At 44.4% G+C, this 25,011-nt stretch overlaps 1 protein-coding gene across 2 annotated transcripts; it reads left to right on the top strand.

Annotated features, from left to right (window-relative positions):
* The first annotated feature begins 1,340 nt into the window (after nucleotides 1–1,340).
* On the top strand, nucleotides 1,341–13,666 carry CD2 (CD2 molecule). Of its 2 annotated transcripts, XM_069478917.1 has the most exons (6): nucleotides 1,341–1,401; nucleotides 1,519–1,836; nucleotides 5,873–6,106; nucleotides 9,570–9,609; nucleotides 9,909–10,057; nucleotides 13,249–13,666. In XM_069478917.1, the coding sequence occupies exons 1-6, from the start codon at nucleotides 1,341–1,343 to the stop codon at nucleotides 13,563–13,565; spliced, it is 1,119 nt and encodes a 372-aa protein (XP_069335018.1). In that variant the 3' UTR covers nucleotides 13,566–13,666. The 2 variants fall into 2 exon arrangements, with proteins under 2 accessions (XP_069335018.1, XP_069335019.1); XM_069478918.1 differs by lacking the exon at nucleotides 9,570–9,609 and having other exon boundaries at nucleotides 9,935–10,057.
* Nucleotides 13,667–25,011: the final 11,345 nt, after the last annotated feature.

The following is a 25,011-nucleotide window of genomic DNA, read 5'->3' as shown; positions in this document are numbered from 1 at the left end:
CAGTGTCTTGCTGTGTCGCTCAGGCTCAAAGTCCTGGGCTAAAGCAATCCTCCCACCTCAGCCTCCAGAGAGTCTGGGACTACAGGCACATGCCACAATGTCCAGCACATTATAGTTTTTTGCATTTAAAATTTTAATCCAACTGTAATTTACCATTGTGAATGCTGCTCACACAACCAGGAGGTAAATATTTGGGCTCCCTTTTACCCACTGGTGGCAAATAATTGCTTTGACTTAATTTCATTTCCTAGGCAACTTTCTGAGAGGTAATTTTCATATTTGTACTAAAAGTTGAAAAAGAAAACAAGCACACTTTTTAAGATTTTTACTAACTGTGTCCTATAGAATGTAAAACTGGAAATTTACTTTGGAAATCTGTCATTGGGTTATTACTTTTCTCTGTGACTGGATCTCTCCGAGCACCTTGTCAGGATACGTCTGTCTCTGCATCACCGTCTCTCTCCGGGTGCCACAGATTTCCTTCTTTTCTCTCCCCGTCCCCTGTCCCCTGTCCGCTCTCATTTCTCCTCTTCTTATCGCTCCCCTTCCTTAACCATCTATATCGTTAACCACCTTAAATGTTTTTGAATCATTTATTCTGGTGGTTTAATAGTATTTCATAGTCTCTATGTTTCTTCATTTATTTTGGAAGAAGGTTTTATTTACCTAACTGTGAATTTCACTAGAGTTGTAAAATGGAGGCTAAACATAGGGTTTGGAGATTGCAAGCATTTACAGCTGAGACGCCATTTGTTTCTTTCTTTTCTTTTTAATCATAAAAACAATTTTAGAACATTAAAAACATCTTTTTGGAAAGAGAAAAAAATTCATTTCCTAATGATGTCATGTGCATACATTTTCTAATGTTTATAATTGTACAGGATAAATATTTGTATTCTGTGTTTCACTTACAAACATTTATCTATATCTCTATGGGGTCATGTTAAAGCAATATAGCTGAGTAGATAGAGCCTGTATGGCTGAATTGGGCTCCTTGTTTATAGAAGGGTGATCCTGGTATCTACTCAGTCTCTGAATTCCTTTTCTCTTTCTTGGGGATGATAATTGCCCCCCTTTTTTTGGCGAGTATTAAAATGTGATAAGAAAATACACCCATAAACACACCTGCTTTGGCAAAGGAGTACATCAGAAGGGTTGGTTTGCTCTGTGTGTGTGTGTGTGTGTGTGTGTGTGTGTGTATTCTATGCTACTGTAAAAAAAGCCAAAAAGAGAGGCATGTGGTTAAGCTCTAGGGGGTTGGGGGGTGGAGTCCACCAGTCTTACTTCAGTTCCTTTTGCATGAAGAGCTCAGAATCATAAGAAGGAAACTAACCCTTAAGATGAACCTCTTATGTAAAATTTTAGCCAGCTTATTTCTGATTTTCAACTTTTCTACCAAAGGTAAGTTGATGTGTAGGTCCTCACCGTCACTGTTAGAAGCTTCTTTGGAAATCCTGAGGTAAGATAGGAGTCAAAGAGTGAATCTCAAGATCTCAGTAACTGTCTTGCTTTTCACAGATGCAGTCCCCAGTGACACTGGGAATCACAAGAAAGCCTGGGGTGTCTTGGATCAGGAAGTCAACTTGGACATTCGTAAGTTTCAGATGAAGGACCTTGATGATATAAAATGGGAAAAAGGACCAAACAAAATCAAGGTTGCACAATTCAAAAAAGGCAAAGAACCTTACCGTCTAAATGGAACATATACAGTATTAGCAAATGGAACTCTGAAAATTAAACCTCTGCAGAAAAATTCTAATGGTATCTACAAGGTAACAGTATACAATGCAGAAGGGAAAAACATATTGGAAGAAACATTTGATTTGAAGATTGTAGGTAAGTGTTCATTCCCTAAATTTTTTCATTTCAGCATGGGTGCTATTTAGCAAGTTGGAAAATAGCGTTTATAACATTGTCCAGCCTTGACCTCTACCTCCAAGGGGGCTCTGAAGGACATCGAATATATCCTTCCTGCCCTCGTGGAGACTCCAGTTCTGGGGCCTGGGGGTGGAATCCACACATCTGACAGACACTAAAGTCTACCTGCCCACAGCTCTCTCTCCAGGTGGTTATGGGGAATGGGGGGCTGAGTGAAGAACCTGGATGAAGGTGGCATCAATCACGAGGGGAACAAGTGGGCAGAGGCAAAAGGGGGCCATTCCAGGTGGGTGCTGAAGGGGCAAGCTAAGAGTGTGGCAGGAAGGTGAGGCTAACTGGAGAGCAGTGGGTCCGTTGTCGGGAGAGCCAGCTTCAAGCCAGGGTGCCCCAAAGGAGTAGTTAGTTATATCGCAGGAAAGGGCTGGAAACAATGCATTTAAGGGTGAACAGCCCTTGTTTTGGCACTGCTCAACATCAGAGTGATCGAAGGTGGAAGGTGACTTTTGCTGATATGTGTAGAAAATACACAGTGTGTGGCTTTGTGTGTCTCTACTTGTACTGGGAGGGCAGGTGGGGATATTGAAGACAGAGGTGGGGAGACTGGCCAGAAGGCTGCTGCTGTAATCCAAGTGGAGTGGGGAAGGGCTGCTGGGTGATTTTTTAACCCTGGTTGCACATTAGAATCAACAGAGATGCTTCTAAAAGTCACCAGTGCCCAGGCCCCATCCTAGACTAATTAAATCAGGGACTGGGTTATGGAACTTGGGCATCGGTAGGTTCTAAATCTCCCCAGGGGGTTCCAATGAGCAGTCAAGCTTGGCGACCACAGGCCTAGACGAAAGGGGGCCTGTGAGGTGAGGAAGAATGAGCACGCTGAGGGTCATGGTGGAGAAAGGGTGGACACGTGGCTTGGGTGAGGGAGAGAAGGAGGAGAAAGTGGAATCGAAATGCCATTGAAGTTGAAAGCCCGAGGGACACTGTGCAGGGAATGACCAGAAGGGAGAAGAGGAAGCCGCTTTTGGCGTGGAGAGGCAGGCAGGAACCCCAGCACGGACGTGAGCCAGTCATTCCATGAGCAAATCAGCACTGCTGTGCTGCACCCAGGAAATGTCGCCGGAGTTGGAGGCCCCCTCCTCCTGCCTGGGCTCCCTGCAGCCCTGTCCTCAGCACCTGGGCCTAGCAGCAGCCCCACTCCAGCCATCCCAGACACCACCAGCTCCCCTGCAGCCTTGAATGGAGAGCACCTTCCAGAAATGGGGTGGGGCTCAGAATGGCGCCAGAAGGGGCCTCTGACTGTGGGCTCTGGGGGCGGCAGAGCTCGTGACTCCAGCCAGCATGGTACAAGTGTCCTGTTGAGAGCGTGAGCCCCACACAGAGGACTGTGGTGCTGGTGCTTTCACACTGGGGTCAAGTTCGGTGTTGTGGTGGTAATAAAGGCGACCAGCTGGTGTCGGGTGCCCCCGTGCAGACCTTGCGTAAAGCTCCCAGCAGTCCAAGGGTAGTCGTTACTACCCCCTTATTGCCTATGAGAAAACAGAGACTCCCATGAGCAGCAGCTTGACCAGTCTCATTGCTTCGTAGGAGCAAAGTCAGGCTGCAACCCCAGAGGTCCTTTTGGCAAGGAGGATGATCTTTTTCTTTTTTTCCAAACACCTTCTTTGAGATATAATTCACATACCATACAATTCATCCATTTAAAGTGTACAATTCAATGGCTTTTAGTATAGTCACAGAGTTGTGCAACTATCAATACAATCAACATCTTCATTACCCCCAAAAGTAACTCTCGCACCCCTTAGCCAAAAGACAGTGACCTGCTGTTGTGTGTGGACATGTCAATGGCACACAACATCTTAACTTGTGGTCTGGTCACCATTACTTGTCACATGGCCTTGGGCAAATTCCCTATCAGCTCTGAGTCTGATTTTCTTAATAACTTCAAGGGATAGCCAAGACACAATGTGTGTAAAGGTGCCCCGCAGTGCCTGGGGCACAGGACCTGTTTGCCCAGTGCTAATGCCCTCCCGCACCTCCCTGTTTCTCCAGCTTTGTCAAGCTTCGATCGTGGTACCCACATCTCCTTAATGAAAGGGCTGCCGTAGGCATTGGAGGGCCCCTTAGAAGCAGATGCTGGTAGAGAAGGGGTTAATCCGAGCAGCTCAAAAGTAAGGAGTTCTCACCCTGAGAAAAATAATCAGGTCACAGCACTGGTAGGAAGCTATCCTCACAGAGGGGATGTGTACAAAGGTATCACTACACAAAGGCATTCATCACTGTGTTGTCTATATTGCTGAAATACTGGAACAGATTAGAAATTCCAGCAGTTAGAAACATATTAATTAAATTAAGAATGTGTCATTTTAAAAAGATGGTGGAGATATACATTTATTGATGTTCATAAAGGAAAGAATTTCATAATATAATTGCATAGTAAGGGGAAAAAGGCAGACTACAAAATCACATAATCCAGTTTTAATTTTTAAAATATTATGTTATATATATGTGTACATACACATAGAAAATATCTGGTAAAAATATACATCATCAAAATGTTAATTATTATTTACTTTGGGTAGTGGAATTGGGGGTGATTTTTAATCCACTTTAAACTTTTAAAAGTGTTTTATCAATTCTTATAATGATTGAATGTTACTGTTATAAATAGAAAAAGAATGTTTCCATTTTGAAAAGGCAGGTAAACACCGTGACCCAGCCCCTAGGTCCCGTACTGACTCTGTCGCTGTATGTTGATGATTTTCCCATTTTCTTCATTCTGGGTAATACAGAGTCTCGGGATGGGAAGAAAATTTAATTTAATTTCTGCATGCCTATACATATTGGGACAGAAATGAAATTTGGCTGGGATGGTCCAGAGGGAAGATATTGGTGTCTGGAAGTCAGAGTGGGAGGGAAGTGTTGAAAAATAAGCTGTCTGTCCGCATTGTGAATGGAGAGCATCTGAGAGGGAAAGAGAGTAAAGAATGAGGAAAGGAATAAAAGAGAAGAAAAAGGAGATGCTCACACAACTAGGAAGTGGTGGAGCTAGGATTTGGACCTGACCCGTCTAACACCAAGGCCAAGTGTATTTTCTTTTATGATGCAGCCTTTAAATATTATGTCAGAAAAGGGGAAGCAAGAAGTTTGTGATTAATGAAAGCAAGAACTACCACTAATAGTGTCAGTACCTAACACTTTGCCCAGGGCGTTGCCATATGCTGTCCCTTTTGTAATGGGCAGGGAATATTTTTCTCATCCTTCTTTTATAGACGAGGCCCAGCGAGACACAGTGAGTAGTCAAGCAGCTTTGGCCAGGAAAGGCAGAACCATGTCTCTGGTTCCCAGGTTGGTGTCCTTTCTCTCCAGATTGTTGAGCTCCTTGGACACCCACACCCCCACGTGCCCCCACCTGGCCCTCTGGACCCTGCTGGGGGTAGGGGGCAACCAAGGTCCCAGGCCACTCATGTGGTGATTCCTCCAGGGTGGGGTTTGTGGCTGCTCCTAAAGCATCGCTCCTCGCAAGCTCCTGAGGTGAGTGGGGATCAGGACATGGTCACCCTCTTACTCATACTGCTGAACTTGGACTCAGAAGGGCAGTTCCTCTCTTGATCTAATAATTTTTCGGTGTTGCCCTAAGATCACCTAAATAGGTAGGCGTTTTACCTATAAATGGTGAGAAAGACATCAGCCTCTCTGCTTGATAGGATTAAATGATACCATGTATGTAAAAACATTTTAAGGTATAAGGCAGCACATAAACATCAGATATGACATACTTTTTTTACTGGTGTAATGTACCTACAAACTTTATCAGAAACAAATTTGTTCTGAATGTTCTATGTAAATAAAATAAAATACAATTATTTTCAGAAGTTGCTAAGGGTCTTTGAAATTGTTCCTTGGTCCCAAACTGACTCCATTCCTCCGTGTATTAATAGTATGTCTATTAAAATCAGAAAATTGCCTAATATGAATTGGATCTTTATTTTCTTTTTAGAGTTGGTCTCAAAACCAGAGATCTCCTGGGATTGTATCAACAGAACTTTGACCTGCGAGGTAATGAAAGGAACTGACCCTGAATTAAAGCTGTATCAAAATCGGAAACATTTCATGACACATTCTCAGAAGGTCATCACACACACATGGACCACCAACCCGAATGCGATGTTCAAGTGCACAGCAAAGAACAGATTCAGTGAGGAATCCAGTGAGAAAGCCATCAACTGTGTAGGTACGTAGCGGGCATCGCTTCACAAGCACGGCCTGCCAGGCCCACAGTGGGCAGAGGCACAAGCTCCAGGGCACAGAAGCCTCGGCTGGGAGGCAGCCTTGGCTCAGGATGAGAAGTGAAAATGTACCTCTTCTTCTGGAAACCTACAAGGGAAGCCTTAGTGGGAGTGGCGTTCTCTGGTCACCTATGTTGGGAGTCCTCCCACTGAGCACAATTTGACTTCGGGGAATTAAAAAGGTCTTCTTCCATGAGAAAGAATTGCAGAATTGAAGAGGGGAAGAAGCTGTAGAGATTATCTCATGCAAAGCCCCATTTCCTAGAGACGGAAACTGACTTGCCCAAGGTCTCTCAGCTAGTTAGTGACCGTGATTCCAACTCCTACCCTAAAGATTCTTTAGTGGAAGGGAGCTGGTCAGTGGTCAGCACCTCCTATCAGGAGTGAGGGTAGAAAAGCTATAGAAACCCTGGGAGGCGGGGCACGGGGGAAGGGAGCATGCGAGGCCAGAGAGGACTGTGGACACAGCGTGGCCCCACTCACTACTCCTGACACCAGCAGGACAGCCAGCCCAGCATTGGGACTAGTTCCAGGAGGTCCTGAAACTCCAAGAGTCTAATTTATTCCCAGTGTCCCTGTTTGCCATGACCTCCAGAAGAAATTTTTGAGAGGCATCTTGCTGTAGCGCTCAAGCTCTGGCCTGGGAACCAGAGGCCTGGACTTCTAGTTTGGGTCTGTCCAAATGTAGCCAGATGACCTTGACAGAGTTTCTTCCCCTCTCTGGGCTTCAGCCTCCTGGTCCACAAAGAGAATAAGCTCCATGATCACAGAATATCAGAGGAGTAGACTCTTGGATCCACTTCCAAGCTCACTCATGCGGGCCATTGGGCTGCCTCACAATATGGCAGCTGCCTTCCCTCAGAGTAATCTAAGAGAGAGCACGAGTAAGTGCCCAAGACAAAAGCCATGGTCTTTTCATAACTTAATCTCAGGAATGATATCCTAATCATGTCCGCTGTCTTCTATGCATGAGAAGAAAGTCAATAAGTCCAGCCCACACGCATTCAGAGGGAATTACACAAAGATGAGATACCAGGAGTGAGGATCACTGGGGCGTGTGAGACTCTGCCAACCACAAATTTAGACCAGCATCACTTCAGCCCCTCTGTTTGCCCACCAGCTGTTCCCCTACGGTCCCCCATCAGTGAGGCACAGTGAGTGAAGCTGCCCCTTCTTGACTTCACATCTTTCTTTCCCCTTTCAGGAGGCCTTTGATTAGAGTTGCCAGATTTAGCAAATAAAAATACACTGTAGGTATGTTCCAGATACTGCCTGGAACATACGTGTGCTAGAAATTATTCATCATTGATCTGAAATTCAAATTTAACTGGGTGTCTTGTATTTCATCTGGCAACCCTACTCTTCATGTTTTTTAACTAGAGCCCACCAGTATAAAAATGTGTGTGTGTTAGAGATGGAAGGAGGGAGGGAAAGAAGACTTGGGGAGAAGCCAAATTTTGAAGGCTGGAACATTTCTGTCCTTTCTGTCCCCTTGAGCAGGGGCTGGTCATGGGAAGGGTCGCTAAGGAGACAGGAGGAATACCTGGGGGGAGACTGGGAGGGAGGGGCTGCTCTTAAAGACCCTAAAAGGGATTTGGACATCTCATTCTCCAAGGCCAAGGTGGAGAGGAGCAATGATCAGACTGTAACCATTTGGCTCACGTCAGGTGAGTGTGTACAAACTTCAAACCAAAATACTTGGCGGAAGGAACAGATTCAGACAGACAAGAAGTACTTCATCACATAAACTTATGAGCACGTTATCTCTAAGAGAAACTGTAGGAAGATCGTGTGATTGGATTTAGGGATTGTAGGGACATATTTTTGAATGACAGAGTGACAGCTGCCGCTGAGACAAGCCGGAATGTTCTCCACCAAGGCCACCACCAGGCGCCCCAGAGAGCCACAGTGCACAAACCTGAGAAAAGACTGTGTAAGCGCTGCCTACATTCCCAAGTGTGCCCAAGATAAAGGTGTGGCCACCCTGCCTTAGGACTCCTAGGTGAGCTGGTGGCTGCCTGACTTAGCCACTTGCTACCCAATGCCCCACCCTTGGTCAAATCTGAAAAGTTCTCAGCCCAGCAGGAGGTAAACTCCTCCCGGCAGCCCCAGCCCCTCCTCCCAGCCAGCAGGGCCTCGAGGACCCAGAATCCTTTCTCGGCTCAGCTACTGGGCTCAGGTTAGGCTTTTGCCTGCTTCTCTAGTGACACCCCTTCATTGGTAGAGCACAGGCAAGTTGCGTCACTGGCGGGCAAAGAATGAGTCAAAGGGAGACTTGAGGAAAGAAAAACAAGGAAGACCAAATGACTGCAGTTTGATAATCTGTTAACTTCGGTTTCCCAGTCTCTGCCTTGCTCGTTGGGGTCCCTCCGGGGCTTCATGTCTACGAGTTACTTCTTCCTAGGGTTGGTTCGCTGGGGAAGCATTTCCTTTGTGATGCTGGGCCAAGCTGCTGTTTGTCCTCCAGGTGTCCCGGCCCCTGACCCCCGGCCCCTCTGCGGCCCCTCTCACTGTACTGACTGACGAAGGGCAGACAGCCCAGCACCCCTCCTGGGAAACAGCTCCCAGAAACACGGGCGCCGAGAGCACTGCTAAGAGCAAGACCTCACATCTGTGTGTTGTTTTACAGTTTACAACGCACTTTCACATCCATTATCTGATTGACTTCCAACAGCCACCCTGTGATGTAGGTTTCATTATCTCCATTTTGCAAAGAAGGAAACAGGTTCAGAGAGGTGAAGTAACGCACCAAATGTCAAACAGCTCTTGCCTAGAAGAGCCAAACCTGTTTCCCGTGACACCGAAGTTACTGTTTTTAAGGTCTGGGGACCGGAAACTGAGTCCACTGCTGTCGCTAACTCACTGTGTGTCTGAGCCTCCCTCGGGGGTGCAGGGAGAGTCTGGGGGGGGGGGGTGCTGGCTGTGAGGTCAGAGCGGGCTGCACGAGGGAAAGGTTCCCCCTGAGGGTTTGGAAACGGCCTGGTCAAGAGGGTGGGAAAGAATCGTGGTGCAGGAGGGAAGCCAGAGATGAGAGCCGGGTAAGCAACGTGGAGACACTAAGACAAGGGGCCGCTTAGGGAACTGCGCAGGAGCAGATAGAGTGTGGCCACAGACAACTCAGCCTCCCTCTTGGGGCCTCATTTTGAAACTAGAAGTTATGCTATAGTATCTCTAAACTCCTCAGATCTAAAATTCCATGACGTTCTCTGTGATGGGGAGAGTGGACAGGCCTTACCACACGAACAAGTCTAGTCTAGTCCCTGAGAGCAGTTTCCCAAGGAGCCTGCAGAAGGGGCTTCTCCTGGACCCTGGGCCCTTCCGGGCATTGACACAACTCACCACCCTCCACGAAGTTGACCTCTCTGAGACCGAAAGCTGCCACTGAGCTCTTTTATCTGCTTGAATCAGGAAGCAGCATCGTTGGCCAGAGCAATGAAATGACCCCTCTGTCTGGGCCCACTTCTGTTTTTTTTTTTATTAGAGACAGGGTCTTGCTCAAGCTGGAGTGTAATGGCATGATCTATAGTTCACTGCAGCCTTGAACTCCTAGGCTTAAGTGATCCTCCTGCCCAGTAGCTATGACTACAGGTGTGTGCCACCATGCCTGGCTAACTTAAAAAAATTTTTTTTTGTAGAGATGGAGTCTTGCTATGTTGCCCAGGCTGGTCTTGAACTCCTGGCCTCAAGTGACCCTCCTTCCACGGCCTCCTAAAGTACTGGGAGTACAGGCATGAACCACCATGCCAGCCCTCATCCCTCTTCTCCTCTTGCAGAGAAAGGTCTGGACATCTATCTCATCGCTGGCATTTGTGGAGGAGGCACCCTCTTCCTGATCTTTGTGGGACTGCTCATTTTCTACATCAGCAGGAGGAAAAAACAGAACCGCAGGAGAAACAGTAAGCTCCCCTTCTTCCATCTCACTGCAGGCCCCAGCAAAATATCTGTGAAATATCTCCTGGGGACACCCCCTTGGACTCAAAGAAAATCATGGAGATAGGTAGTTTCAAAATGTCAGGGTTGTAACCAGTGGTTATGGCTTGTTTCATTTTGTGGTTAGCTTGATTTTTGAAAAACAAATTCTTGATGGCTACTATGTGGGAGCTTTGAGATGCTGAATCCAGGTCAGCCTCCTTGGAATCCACTGAGGCCTCCTTGGCATAAGGCCAGTGTGGATACAGTCTCTACGTGGGTAGGAAGGTTAGCTTCAAAACAGCATCGCTAGGAACAACCATCTTGTGCATCCTTGGCCCATTTTATGTTCAGGACCGAGCTCCTAGGAACACAGGTAAAATCACTCAGGTCGCCAAATACTCACAAGAAAACAGTTGTTCTAAACCAGGGTGACTGTGCCCCTTTTCTAACTCACCATTCAGGAGAGAGTGTTTTTCCTTAGATCAAGCCTGTCCAACAACCAGGCAAGAATGAAAAAGTTGTGCTCGTAAGTGAGGAGCGGGCTCAGCGGGCCAGGCCATCCAAGGCAGAACACATCAGAGAATGACAAGCCAGGTGTTGCTGCGGGGTGAAGGTGGGGTATCAGCCACCAGCAGGGTGTGCAGCCAGGCGGGTAGGCCTGGGGCCCTGTGCAATCTCAGTTCACAGCAGGACTGGGTCCCCTCTTGCTGGGTGTCTCCCTGAGTGGGCCCAGCCCGCCCATACCAGCTAATTCCGGCAAGGCCCAAGGACAAGGTCTGAAGCTCCCCAGGCAGTGGTGGCCGTGGGCCCCGTGCCTTTCCGATTTGCTTTCTCACCTCAGACTTCTCTTTTCTGTTCTCCCTCAGTCACCCTTTCAGGCTGCAGCCTCTCAGCCCCATGTCCCATCACACCACGGCCACCAGCCTGGCCCTGAAACATCCTCCTGAACTTAGTGCCTGTTCTTCCCCCACCATCGCTCCACACTCTCCACCCCAGGGGAGCGGAAGCGCTCGCACAGTCCCATAGGCACACATGGTTCCTCCCTCTGTGCCCTGCGCAGGCTGTGCTCCGCCCCTGCCCGCAGCGACCCTTTCTCCACCACCTAATGGTCAAAGACCACGTATTCTTCCCAGGTGGACCTCACCCATCACTCCCAGACAAGGCAGTCTCTGCCATCACCAGGCAGAAAAGACCAACATGAGGATGAGCCTACATTGACAAAGAAGTCATCTGGGCCAGGCACAAATCCCTGTGCTTTATACTCATTATTTCATCCAGCTTTCAGTGCCATGATAGAAGGTAGAAGACATTAACACAGATGAGGAAACTTAAGCTCATAAATTATTCGCCTCTAATCCTGTGGCCTGTAGGCTGTCAGGACCAGGCCCAGCGAGGCAAGGAGCCCAGGGCGTGGAATTTAAGGAGGCCCTCTACCTTGGCCGACCTGCCCTGAGGGTGGATCCCTCCCTAAATTTTAGGCCCCATCTGCCTCACTTGCCCCACTCTAGCCCAGACCTGGGGTTAGCAACCTGAGACACAAATGAGGGGCAGATAATGAGCCTGGGGGAATGCCCGCAGCAGGAGTTTCAGCCGTGGCTGGAGGTTGCTGGTGGGGATGTGCCGGGAACCCGCAGTCCTGCTCTGACCAGGCAGGCTGCTAGCCTCGCGTGCAGCCCTCTCCTCCCACCAGAGCTCATGGCCTCCGCCTGCACCATCTGGTGGCCCTGGGCTCTCAATGGAAACTGATACAGTGATTTGCAGTCCTGGGTCATCTCACTTACTTGACTTTAGGCTTCCTGAGGATAGTGTCTGTGTCTGAGTCCTTACTGCTACTTAGTGATGACATGTAGCAGCTGGAAGATGAGGAATAAATGTTGGGAGGACAAATGAACAAAGTGGGGGACAAACAGAGCAGTGAACTAATGCCAGCCCAAGCTTGCCAGGTAGGAGATGAGGAAGGATCACACTGCCCTGCAGCTGGGAATTGGGGTCGGGGTCAAAGTCCTCTCCACAGCCTCCAGAGCATAACCTCAGCTACCTTGGGACCCCGAAGATGGCATAAAGGATGTGTTTTGTCCTTTTTGGGCCCGTTTCTCTTGACGCTTAGAGCACACAGGCCACGCAGATGTCAAAATCACATTGTCTGACTTTGAGTCTTCACATTTGAAGCCACATGACGCTTGCATTCTCAGCAGTCAGAGGAGGCCATTTGGATTGGCATCGTCAAGGTGATGCTCAGAGAGGGGCTGTGTTTTCCCAGTCACACATCCCTATAACGGTTTAAGAGACTGTTGATTTACCCCAGAGAGAATCTTCTCTTCTTACCTCCCTCTGGGGCTGTTGCAAAGATGGCCTTGGGTGCAGGGATTGGAATACCTAACTTGTAGCCCAAAGGAGGCCAGAAGGGGCCAGCAGGACCCTCACAGATTTCTTGTGTGATTTTAAGGCAGTACAGGAAAAACTACATTACTATCAGTCATGGCCCTACCTTCGTGGACGGAAGTCACTCAAAGCAGAAAATCCTGGAGGATAAGGAGAGGAGGAATTCTTTCCCTCCTAAGCCCGAGAGCATAGGCCATGAATTTATGAGACACTAGTACATTTCTAAGGACTGAAAGGTCCCTCATATGTGTTCCAACCTCTCTCCAGAACGTGGGTTGCATGACAGCAGAATTGAGTGAAAGGCAGTTCTAACATACAAACCCATCGGAGGGAATGTTGTTACTAAATGACATGACTACTCAGACGCCATTGCAATGTGCTCTGACCACAGGGTTCTTGCTCTCAGGGCAGTTGCTAGCATGGCACAGAGGCAGGGCTCTGGGGTCTGTGAGGGTCCTGCTGGCCCCCTCTGGCCTCCTTTAGGCTACAAGTTAGGTATTCCAATCCCTGCACCCAAAGCCATCTTTGCATGGCTCTCAGGCATGAAGCCCTCCACCTGTGTGTCTTCCTCCCACTGGTTCCTTGAAGTCCTGGGCTCTCACTCCACCTGTGGTGAGTGAGCATTTCTGTCTCTCCTAGGAGACCCAGAGCTCTCCAAGGGTAGGGGCAGCTGCTGCTTCCCCATTGCACCCCCCAGAGGAGCTAGCATTAACACCTCGCACACAGAAGTACTCAATATTTACACTGATTGCATCTCGCCAAGATGAACTCTATAGAGGTTTTGTTGTTGCAGATGAGGAGCTGGAGATTAAAGTCCACAGAGTAACCACTGAAGAAAGGAGCCAGAAGCCCCACCAAATGCCAGCCTCTATGCTTCAAAATCCAGCGGCTTCCCAAGCACCTCCACCACCTAGTCATCGTTCCCAGGCACCGGGTCATCGTCCCCTGCCTCCTGGCCACCGTGTCCAGCACCAGCCTCAGAGGAGGCCCCCGCCTTCGTCTGGCACACAAGTTCATCAGCATAAAGGCCCGCCCCTCCCCAGACCTCGAGTTCAACCGAAACCTCCCCGTGGTGCTGCAGAAAACATGTCGTCCCCTTCCTCTGATTAAAAAACATAGAGACCTTTCTTTCCAGTAAAAGGCACTGTGGATTTCTCCACCCCGGGTGTGCACATCCATGCTTCCATCAGGTGTTTTCTCCGAGCAGAACATTATCACCTCCCGATGTTCGTGGGCCATAGCTACCTCTGCACCTTCCAACTCAGCATGTGGTCGACATCTGGGAGGGAGAAACAATAAACGTGATTGTGAGGATGATGGGCGACTGAACACAAAAATCTTAGAGCTCTCTCGTCTCCCTCTCGGCTCACATGCAGATGAGCTAAGCCGAGTGGTGGCTGTGCCCGGGTCTCCCTGCAAGCAGCTTGAGAGACTCTCAGGTTTCTTGTGTGCCCTGGTGGACACTTGCCCACCGTCCTGTGAGTAGAAGTGAAATAAAAGCTTTGACTTGACCTGTGTCTGCTCATTGTAGAAAGGAGTCCAGCATCCAGAAGAGGAAGCTGCTGAATGAGAAAGAGGTGCGTGGGTGTGACAGCAGGATCAAATTTGGTCAACCCAGTTCACCTGAGCCACCTTCATCCTCACTAAAATGACCAGAGCATGTTCCCCGGGTCACAGCTGCAAAACTGGGCCCAACAACCTATTTGTAGATTTGTGTCACGAATTGAAACCTCTGTGCACAAACTTCAGCAGAAAGCACCACAAAACTTAATCTTTTTGGTCTCACTTTCTTGCGTGTTCAGACATGGGCACAGTGACCTGTAGAGTCATCCTTGAAAAGAGGGGAGTCCACGAATACTGGAGGTGCCATGAGCCCATCAGATGACATAAAAGGGTGGGCTCAGAGACAAGCTGGTTGAATCAAATCCTAAGGGTCTTAAATGACTATAATTAAAAGATCAGACCCCATCCCCAGCTAGCAGTCATGCTAATTGTACTTTGGGGGAAGTGGAAGGAAAAAAACAGTTTTTAGTTGAAGTTAGAAAATAGTAGGTGGTGAGAAGTCACCTTGCTTTGAAATGTTGGTGCCACGTTTGTGGTCCCATCCGCCCGCCTTCTCCTTGGTTTCTTAGGCTTGCTGAACCTTGTTAAGCTCTGGCAGGAAGCTCTGAGGTCTAAACCACAAAGCAAGTATATTCAGGACTTCCTGCCAGAGCTCACTAATTGTTGAACCGCTTGTTCCTCTGAATCTAAGCACCTATTGTTTTAGCACCCAGAGTTCATTACTAAGGGCAAGGATGAATGAAGCTCCACAACTCCTGAAATCCAAACACGAAATCCAGTTAGGGAACAGTCAACACAGCACCTCCCCAGTGGGGGAGATGAGGGTTCCAGTACTGCCCGTTTCTCATTCCCCATGGCAGTCTTGGGTGGTCCTGCCATTCCCTTCAGAAAGCCTTCCCTGGCCTTCTGGCCCCGAGCTTGGCCTTTCTTCTGAAGTCGTGTGGTGTTACACATGGTACAGACCACACACTACCTGTTCAATCCTTCGTGACACATTCATTTGTTGAAATTCTACTGCATGGCAGGCTCTGTGCTAGGCACCAGGACACAGAGGTGTACGACTGCATCTCTGCTTTCAAGGAGCCCACAGTCCAGTGGGGGAGGGGTGGATGCATGTGACACAGTGTGAAAGATAAACACAGGCTTTGGCAAGTGCAGGAACCCAGAGGAATAACTGTGAACCCAGATTGTGTGGTGGAACTGGGGTGTCACAAAGGGCTTCCGGGAACAGGGCAATTCTTCCAAGATTCATCAGAAAGGGGGATCACAAGGCACCCAAAATTGGAGAGACCAACAGTTGAAGGCAGAAATCTGTGGCTCGCTGGAGCAGAAGCCCCCAGCGCAAACATCCACAGGAACCAGCAAAGTAGTGAAGCCTGAGCTGTAACTGAAGGATTGCTGGAGTCTCAGTATGAACAAGGGTGAGAGATCAAAACTCCAGGGGGTGGGGGTGCCTAGTTATTCAGGGTCCCCACACTTTTGTGAGTTTTGCCTCCAGCAGCTCAAACAGATTCTCACAGCGATGCTGAAGAAAGATCTTGTACCTCCCGCAGGTGGGTGGGGAAAAGTGACTACAGTCGTCTCTCAGTGTACGTGGGGATTGGGTCCAGGAGGACTCCCCTCCCCCCAACACATACACCAAAATGTGCACATACTCAAGCCCCGCAGTCAGCCCTACAGAACCCATATACATTCAGCGGTTTTGAATCCTGTGAAAACTGTGTTTTCAATTCAGGTTTGTTTGAAAAAAATCCACATATAAGTGGACCCCTGCAATTCAAACACATTTTGTTCAAGGGTCAGCTGTATTTTGCAATACGCCAGGCATTTTGTTCTTCTTAACAAGATCTTCCTTCAGGAGAAACTATTTACCAAGAGCCTAAGCCATGAGGATTTTTTATCAGACCCTAACTGACCTGAGGGGAGGGAAATACCCAACTGCAGCCCCCTCAGCCTTCCTGGAAGGAGAGAAGTATCCAGTTCAGCCCACTCTGACCATCTTGTTCCACTGAAAGGGCGGAAGAAACTGAGAATACATGTGAAGTTCCTAGTCCAGAGGTACAGGCTCATTAAACGACTGATACCTTTGGTGGTTCTATAGAGCACTTCCCCGCACCCCACAACTTACCACCGAAGTACTAAGGGCCTCTTTACTGCTGTTCCTTTTACTGGTACATCATGTCTGGCTATCAAGAAAAAATTATGGCCAGGTGCGGTGGCTCACGCCTGTAATCCCAACACTCTGGGAGGCCGAGCCAGGAGGATTGCTTGAGGTCAGGAGTTCAAGACCAGCCAGAGCAAGAGCAAGACCCAGTCTCTACTAAAAATTAAAAGGAAATTAGCCAGACAACTAAAAATAGAAAAAAATTAGCCAGTCATGGTGTCACATGCCTGTAGTCCCAGCTACTCGGAAGGCTGAGGCAGGAGAATCGCTTGAGCCCAGGAGTTTGAGGTTGCTGTGAGCTAGGCTGATGCCACAGCACTCTAGCCCAGGCAAGAGAGTGAGACCCTGTCTCAAAAATAAATAAAAAAAATTAATTAAAGAAAAAAAAGAAAAAATTATAAGACATACTAAAAGACAAAAAACAAAAACAAAACAAAACAAAAAACACCACAATTTGAAGAGACAAAGCAAGCTGCAGAACCAGATTCAGATCTGGCAGGGATGTTGGAATTATGAAACTGGAAATTTAAAACAACCACGATTAAGATTCTAAGGGCACTAATGGAGAAAGTAAACAGCATGCAAGAGCAGATGGTCCATGTAAGCAGAGATGGGAAAATTCTAAGAAAGAATCAAAAAGAAATGTAATAGAGATCAAAATTGGAGATCAAAAACAATGTAGCAGAAGTGAAGAATGTCTTTGATGAGTTTATAGACAGACTGGACACAGCTGAGGAAAGAATCTCTGAGCTTGAGACTATCTCAATAGAAACCAACAAAAATGAAAAACAAAGAGAATAGAGACAGAAAAAATAAAAAGAACTCTACAAGAACTGTGGGACAGGCCGGGTGCGGCGGCTCACGCCTGTAATCCTAGCACTCTGGGAGGCCGAGGTGGGCGGATCGCTCAAGGTCAGGAGTTCGAGACCAGCCTGAGCAATGAGCGAGACCTCGTCTCTACTAAAAATAGAAAGAAATTATCTGGCCAACTAAAATATATATAGAAAAAAAAAAAAATTAGCCGGGCATGGTGGCGCATGCCTGTAGTCCCAGCTACTCGGGAGGCTGAGGCAGGAGGATCGCTTGAGCCCAGGAGTTTGAGGTTGCTGTGAGCTAGGCTGACGCCACGGCACTCACTCTAGCCCGGGCAACAGAGTGAGACTCTGTCTCAAAAAAAAAAAAAAAAAAAAGAACTGTGGGACAATTATAAAAGCTATGACATACTCATAATGGGAATTCCAGAAGGAAAAGAAAGAGGGAAAGAAAGAAGAAATATTTGAAACACTAATAACTGAGAATTTCCCCAAACTAATGTCAGACACCAAACCACAGATCCAGAAAGTTCAGAGAACACCAGGCAGGATAAAAGCCAAAACAAAACTATACCTAGGCTTATCATTTTAAACTACAGAATGTCAAAGATTAAAAAACAATTCTGAAAGAGGCCAGAGGAAAAAAATTAACTAGAGAGAAGCAAAGGTAAGAATTACATCTGGAATCTCTTCAGAAATCATGAAGAGAATGTAATGAAATATTTACAGTGTCAAGAGAAAAAAAAAATCTAGAATTCTGTGCCCTGCAAAATTATTATTCTTCCATATTTTTCCTTGAATTTCTAAAAAAAAAATAAAAAATTATCCTTCAAAAGTGAAGGAGAAATAAAGACTTTCTCCAACAAACAAAAAATGAGGGAATTTGTTATCAGTAGAATCTGCCGTGCAAGAAATGTTTAAAGAAATTCTAGAGAGAGCAGAAAAATGTTAAAGTTCATAAATTTGGATCTATATAAAGAAAGGAAGAACATCAGAGAATAAGTGAAGACATAATAAAAACTTGTTTTTCTTATTCTTAATTGTTCTAACAGATAACAGTTTGTTCAAAATAATAATGGCCTAAAACAAGGGATTTGATTTTGTAAATACACATATATATGCTTATGTGTAGATGAAATGACTGACAGCACTGAAACAAAGGATAAGACGAGGAATTTGGATTACTTTGTTATTATAAGGCACCCACAATACCTGGGGCATGGTGTAATTTGAAAGTGGACTTAGATTAGTTGTAAATGTGTATTACAAACTCTAAGACAACCACTAAAAAAATTTAAAAAGAAGTATATCTATATGCTAAGAAAGGAGAGAAAATGGCATAATATAAAATGTTTAATTAAAACCATAGGCTGGGTGTGGTGGCTCACGCCTGTGATCCTAGCACTCTGGCGGGCCAAGGTGGGAGGATTTCTTGACATCAGGAGTTTGAGACCAGCCTGAGCAAGAGCGAGACCCCATCTCTACAAAAAATAGAAAAATTAGCCAGGAGAGGTGGCGTGCACCTGTAGTCACATCTACTCGGGAGGCTGAGGCAGAAGGATTGCTTGAGCCCAGGAGTTTGAGGTTGCAGTGAGCTATGATGCCACTGCATTCTAGCCAGGGCAACAGAGCAAGACTCTGTCTCAAAAACAAACAAACAAAACCTGCAAAAGGCAGAAAAAGAAAATGAATGCAGAATGACATACCATGCTAACACCATTCAAAACAAAGCAGGAGTAGCTATGTTAATTTCAGACAGACTTCAGACCAAGGAAAGTTATTAGGGATAAAGAGGGAATTACATAATGATAAAAGGTTCAATTCTGTAAATAGACATACAATCTTTAATGTGTATACACCAACGACAGAGCATCAAAATATGTGAGGCACCAGCCTGGACAACATAGCAAAACCCTGACTCTGAAAAATAAAAAAATTTAGCTGGACATAGTGGCATGCAACTATAGTCCCAGCTACTTCAGAGGCTGAGGCAGGAGGATTGCTTTAGCCCAGGAGTCTGAAGCTGCAGTGAGACACGAAGTCACCACTGTACTCCAGCCTGGATGACAGAGCAAGACTCTGTCTCTTAAAAAAATAAAATGAAATAAAATAAAATATGAGGCAAAAACTAGTAGAACTTCAAGGAGAAAGAGATGAATGCACTATTGTAGCCAGAGACTAAAACACCCGTCTGTCAGAAATGGACAGATCCAACAGGCAGAAAATCAGTAAGGACATAGCTGAACTCAACAACATCATTCATGAACTGAATATCATGGACATCTATAAACTGCTTTATTCAACAACAGCAGAATACACCCTCCTTTCAAGCTCACATGGAACATTCAACAAGATAGACCACATTCTGGGCCATTAAACACAGCTTAACAAATTTAAAAGAATAGAAATTATACAGTGTCTACTCTCAGACTACATGGAATTAAACTAGAAATCAATACCAGAAAGATTGCAGGAAAATCACAAAATTCTTGAAGATTAAATAGCACACTTCTAAATAACACATGTCAAAGAAGAAATCACAAGAGAAATTTAAAGATACGTTTAACTAAACTTTAAATTAGCCATCAATGGAAGATTGGAAAAAGACAATGTGGTATATATACACACAATGGAATACTACTCAACCATAAAAAAGAATGAAGCCATGTCTTTTGCAGCTATTAATGAATAGAACTGGAGGCCATTAACTTAAGTGAAACAACTCAGGCATAGAAAGACAAATACCACATGTTCTCACTTGTAAGTAGGAGCTAAATAATGGGTGCACATTGAAGCAATGTGTGGAATGATGGACAATGGAGACTTGGAATGGTGGTGGGGTGGGAGGGGAAGATGATGAGAGGTTGCTTGGTGGGTACAATGTGCATCGCTCCAATGATGGATGCACTGAAGGCCCTAACTTTACCACAATGTAATATATCAATGTAGCAAAATTGCACTTGTCCCCAATGAATATATACAAATTTCTAAAAAAATAAATGAACATTTTTTAAAAATTAAAAATTTCTGCTCCATGAAAGGTAGTCAACAGAATGAAAAGACAAGTCACAGGATGGGAGAATATATTTGCAAATGACATATGAGATAAAGGTCTCTCATCCAAAATATACAAAGAACTCTTTAAACTCAGCAATAAGAACAAAAACAACCAGACTAAAAATGAGCCAAAGACCTCAACAGCCAGTTTGCCAAAGAAGATATATACATAACAAATACAGAAACATATTAAAATGTGCTCCACATCATACATCACTGAGAAAATGCAGATTAAAACACCAGTGAGATACCACTACACCTGGTCTATCAGAATGGCCAAAATCCAGAATCCAGACACCACCATTGCTGGTGAGGATATGGAGCAATAGGAACTCTCAAACGTTGCTTGTGGGAATGCAAAATGATACCACCAGCCACTTTGGAAGACATTTTGGTAGTTTCTTACAAAACCATACATACTTTCCCCATATGCTCCAGAAGTCACACTCCTTGGTATTTACCTAAAGGAATTGAAAACTTATGTCCACACAAAATTGTGCACACGGATGTTTATATTAATAGAAACTTTATTCGTAATTGCCAAAACTTGGAAGCAACCAAGATATCTTTCAGTAGATGAATGGATAAATAAATTAATATTATTTAGTGTTAAAAAGAAATGAGTCATCATGGCATGAAAAGACATGGAAAAAACTTAAATGCATATTACTAAGTCAAAGAAGCCAATCTGAAAAGGCTACATTCTGTATGATTCCAACTATATCACATTCTGGAAAAGGCAAAACTATGGAGACAGTAAAAAGATCAGTGGTTGCCAGGGGTCAGGTGGGAAGGAGGGATGAAAAGGGGGAGCACAGAGAATTTTCAGGGCATTGAAAATACTGTGTATGATACTATAATGGTGGATACACATCCTCATATGTTTGTTCAAACTCATAGAGTGTACAACACCAAGAGTGAACCCTAATGCAAACTATGGGCTTCGGGTGATCGTTGTGTTTTGAGATAGGTTTGTACCTTGTAACAAATGCACCACTCTGGTGAGGGATGTTGGTAATGGTGGAGGCTGTGCATGTGTGGAGACAGGGGGTATGTGGGAACTATCTGTAACTTCCTCTGAATTTTACTATGAATCTAAAACTGTTCTAAAAACAAAAAGTCTATTTTTTTTAAAGTGTGCACTAAGGACCTAGCATCATGAAAGAAAATTTAGCCACACCAAGATGTATCATTGTAAAACTTCAGAACACTGGGACAAAGATACAAAAGAGAGGGAAGAAGGGGGGAAGAAGAGAGCTGGAGTATGGAGGAGAGACACCATATCAAGAATCAAGAATTAGAAAGAATTAGGCTGGGCGTGGTGGCTCACACCTGTAATCCTAGCACTCTGGGAGGCCGAGGCGGGTGGATCGCTCGAAGTCAGGAGTTCGAGACCAGCCTGAGCAAGAGTGAGACCCCGTCTCTCCTAAAAATAGAAAGAAATTATCTGGCCAACTAAAATATATGTAGAAAAAAATTAGCCGGGCATGGTGGCACATGCCTGTAGTCCCAGCTACTCGGGAGGCTGAGGCAGGAGGATCGCTTAAGCCCAGGAGTTTGAGGTTGCTGTGAGCTAGGCTGATGCCACGGCACTCACTCTAGCCCGGGCAATAAAGTAAGACTCTGTCTCAACAACAACAAAAAAAAAAGGAATTAGAAAGAATTAGAATGTCACTGAACTTCTCAACAGGCATACCAGAAGCTAGAAGAAAACCATGATGCCTCCAAATTTGGGGAATTTCCAGCCTAGTATTCTAGGCAAACTATCAGCTAGGCATGTGCCTTACAGAAGAAATATGTGTTATACAATCTTTGTTGAGGCATGAGTCATTGTGGTATTGACCATGAGTTCGATGTTAATGCATCAACAGCATATCTTAAATAAGGTACCTTTAAAGAGAACCACACATAAAATAAGGTTATATATTAATCAGCTGGCAAAAATGTTGTGGCTGGAGGCTCACAGGAACCTAACTCTGTATTTCCCCTGGGAGCAGTGTTTTATTATTTGAGAATTCAATGTTTGCAGTGACTTTATAGAACATAACTACTTCAAACAACGAGAATTGACCATGTATATATACATATATATATATATATATATTTTTTTTTTTTTCCATTGCCTTAAGATTACCTCCCCTGAGACCCCGTCTGCCACTGCCAGGCCAACCATATTGCTGCTGCTGGTTGCTGTGGTGATGAGGCAGGGTGAGGTGAACGGGGATAGAGTGCACAAGCTCTCCCTGACCTACCCTCCTCTGCCCCAGAGTGCAGACACCCATCCCTTGCGTGCACTCGCTCACATTCTGGCTCACAAGAGCCTTTGGTCTTCTCAGAGCATTCTCAGTTTCATGTTATTATGGATTTCCATGGCTCTGCTCTTTTCTCTTCTGTAGCTTTTCTCTTCTGTAGCCTGTAGTTTGCCAGTTTTGGAGGAAGGGACAAGTAGTACAAGCCAGTTCACTGGCTTGTCAAAAACTCGATCAGGGAGGATATTAATAATATGATTCAAGAACAACCAAGAGGAAATCAGGTATGAAAAAGAGAATAGTTGAAACAAAAGGTATAACAGCTTAGATATAAAGCTGGATAGATACAGTAAAGAATGAATTAAGAAGCTGTAAGATCATTCTGAAGACTTATTCAAGAACACAGGGCAAAGTATAAAGAGATCTTTTTAAAGTAAAAGAAATATTATACTAGAGATATGGAGGGTAAAAATACCAACCTTCAAATAATAGGGATTCCAAAAAAGAAAAAAATAAAGAAAATAAGAAAATAGGACCTCTGATATGGAGCCAAATGGGGAGATAGAAAACCCCCAAATTAAACATGTTACTGTGAATTAAAATCATTAAAGACTAAGAAAATTCCAAAATGTTTTCGGAGCAAAAAAGGCAGCTCACATACAAAAGCACAAGCATCAGATTGACATGCGACTTCTCAGTAGCAATGCTGGAGGCAAGACCACAAAGAAATAGTATTTTTAAAGTATTGTACAGTTGTCCCTTGGTATATGAAACGGATTGATTCAAATCTACTCGTTCTCCAGTCCCTGCAGCTGGTCCTGCAGAACCTGTGTATACAAAAAGTTGGCCGTCTGTATAGGCGGCTTTCACATCCCACAAAAATATATTTTCGATCTGCGTTTGGTTGAAAAAAACTCACAGATGACTGGACCCATGCAGTTCAAACTCATTGTTCACAGGTTAATCGTACATTGAAATTTATATCCAGCCAAAATGACAATGAAATGTGAGGATATAATGAAAAATATTCTAAATGTAACAACCATATTTTCTGGTGTACAAAATCTCAGAACCTGTGCCATACTAAGGCTCACTTTGAAAATTCTTCAGAATATTCAAGATAGAGGAAAATAAATCCAAGAGATACTGTAAAGAAATGTGAAGTTAGGGTGATCGAATAACTTAGCAAAATTAATTGTTGTCTAAAATAAGCAAAGGTTAATGAAAAACAAGGAAAAATCTGTATTCATAAGAACTCAGAACTAAAATTCCATCTAGAGTATATCAACAGTGTGTATGTGGTGGTGGTGTTTTGTTGTTATTGTTATGTGTATTGGGGGTAGGAGAGAGAAAGGGGAGTCCAAAGAGGTAGGAGAACATGCTAAACTATTTGTTTTATTGGAGGAAAGAAACAGGTATTTGTAAATTTAATAAGTCAGGATGAATAAATAAACAAGTATGTGTCTTAAGAGCAATGCCCACAAGGACAAAAATAAAATATATTCTTTTAAACCATCAAAAGAAAATCATTTCTACTCAGTGAAGAGTAAGAAGGTTAAAAAAGGGGGGGGGGGGAAGGTACCAGTAATGGAAAATATGAAATAAGATGGAAGAAATAAGTCCTAATATAAAATGATTATAATAAATGCAAACACATTGAAGAGCCAACCAAAAGACAGAGCATCTCAAATTAGACATTTTAAAAGATCCAGTAACATATTGTTTACAGAAGACAACTTTACAACAAAAGAATACAGAAAGAGTGAAAATAAAAGGATAGCAAGTAAACATGATCCAAAAGAAAGCTGGGGCAAAGTCTTAATATCTGACAAAAGAAAATTCAAGGGGCAAAGAAAGAAATCACATACTGGTTGAAAGAATAGTAGAGCAAACACACATGCACCTAACAATATTGTCTCAAAAAATATAAATCAACTGATAGAACTTAGCAACAAATATATAAATCAAAAATTTTAGTAGAAAGGTTGTTTTTTGTTTTCTTTCTATTTTTTGTAGAGATGGGGTCTCACTCTTGCTCAGGCTGGTCTCAAACACCTGGCCTCAAGGGATCCTCCTGCCTAGGCCTCCCTAAGTGCTAGAAATAAGATGTAAGCCACTGTGCCCAGCTGGAAGTTTTAACATAAAAAATTATAGAAGAGAAAATGAAGTCTTCAGAAATAAACAGGTTAAGCAGAGAAAAAAATCGATGGTATAGAAATCTGAATATTTCAATTAATAAGCTTAATTTATTTATACCAACAGAAAACACATAAAACACATATTCTTTTTGAGCATGCATGAAACAATTTAAACAATTAATCATATATTAAGCCACAAAAGAAGTTACAAGAAAATCTAGTGAATAAGTGTTATTCAGACTACATTTTTCAATTACAATGAACCAAAATTATACAATATTTTTAAAAGATAGTGAAAAAAAATCTGTGTTCTCATTTTGCTGGAAATAACATATTCTAGGCAAATAGAAAACACATTATTCATACTTGCCTTAACAATAAAATGGAAGTTATAATATAATATTAGAATAATAACAAAGTTATTAAATACATCAAACTGAATGGTAATGAAAGTACTACTTATCAAAATTTGAAGACCACATTTACAGCAATATTTAGAGACAAATGTATAGCTTTAAATACATTTTTTTTTTTTTTTTTTTTTTGAGACAGGTTCTCACTCTGTTGCCTGGG

The sequence above is a fragment of the Eulemur rufifrons genome, chromosome 8, assembly GCF_041146395.1.
Source record: "Eulemur rufifrons isolate Redbay chromosome 8, OSU_ERuf_1, whole genome shotgun sequence".
Lineage (NCBI taxonomy): Eukaryota > Metazoa > Chordata > Mammalia > Primates > Lemuridae > Eulemur > Eulemur rufifrons.
Note: the sequence above shows the minus strand (reverse complement) of the source record. Positions and strands in the feature narration are given on the sequence as shown.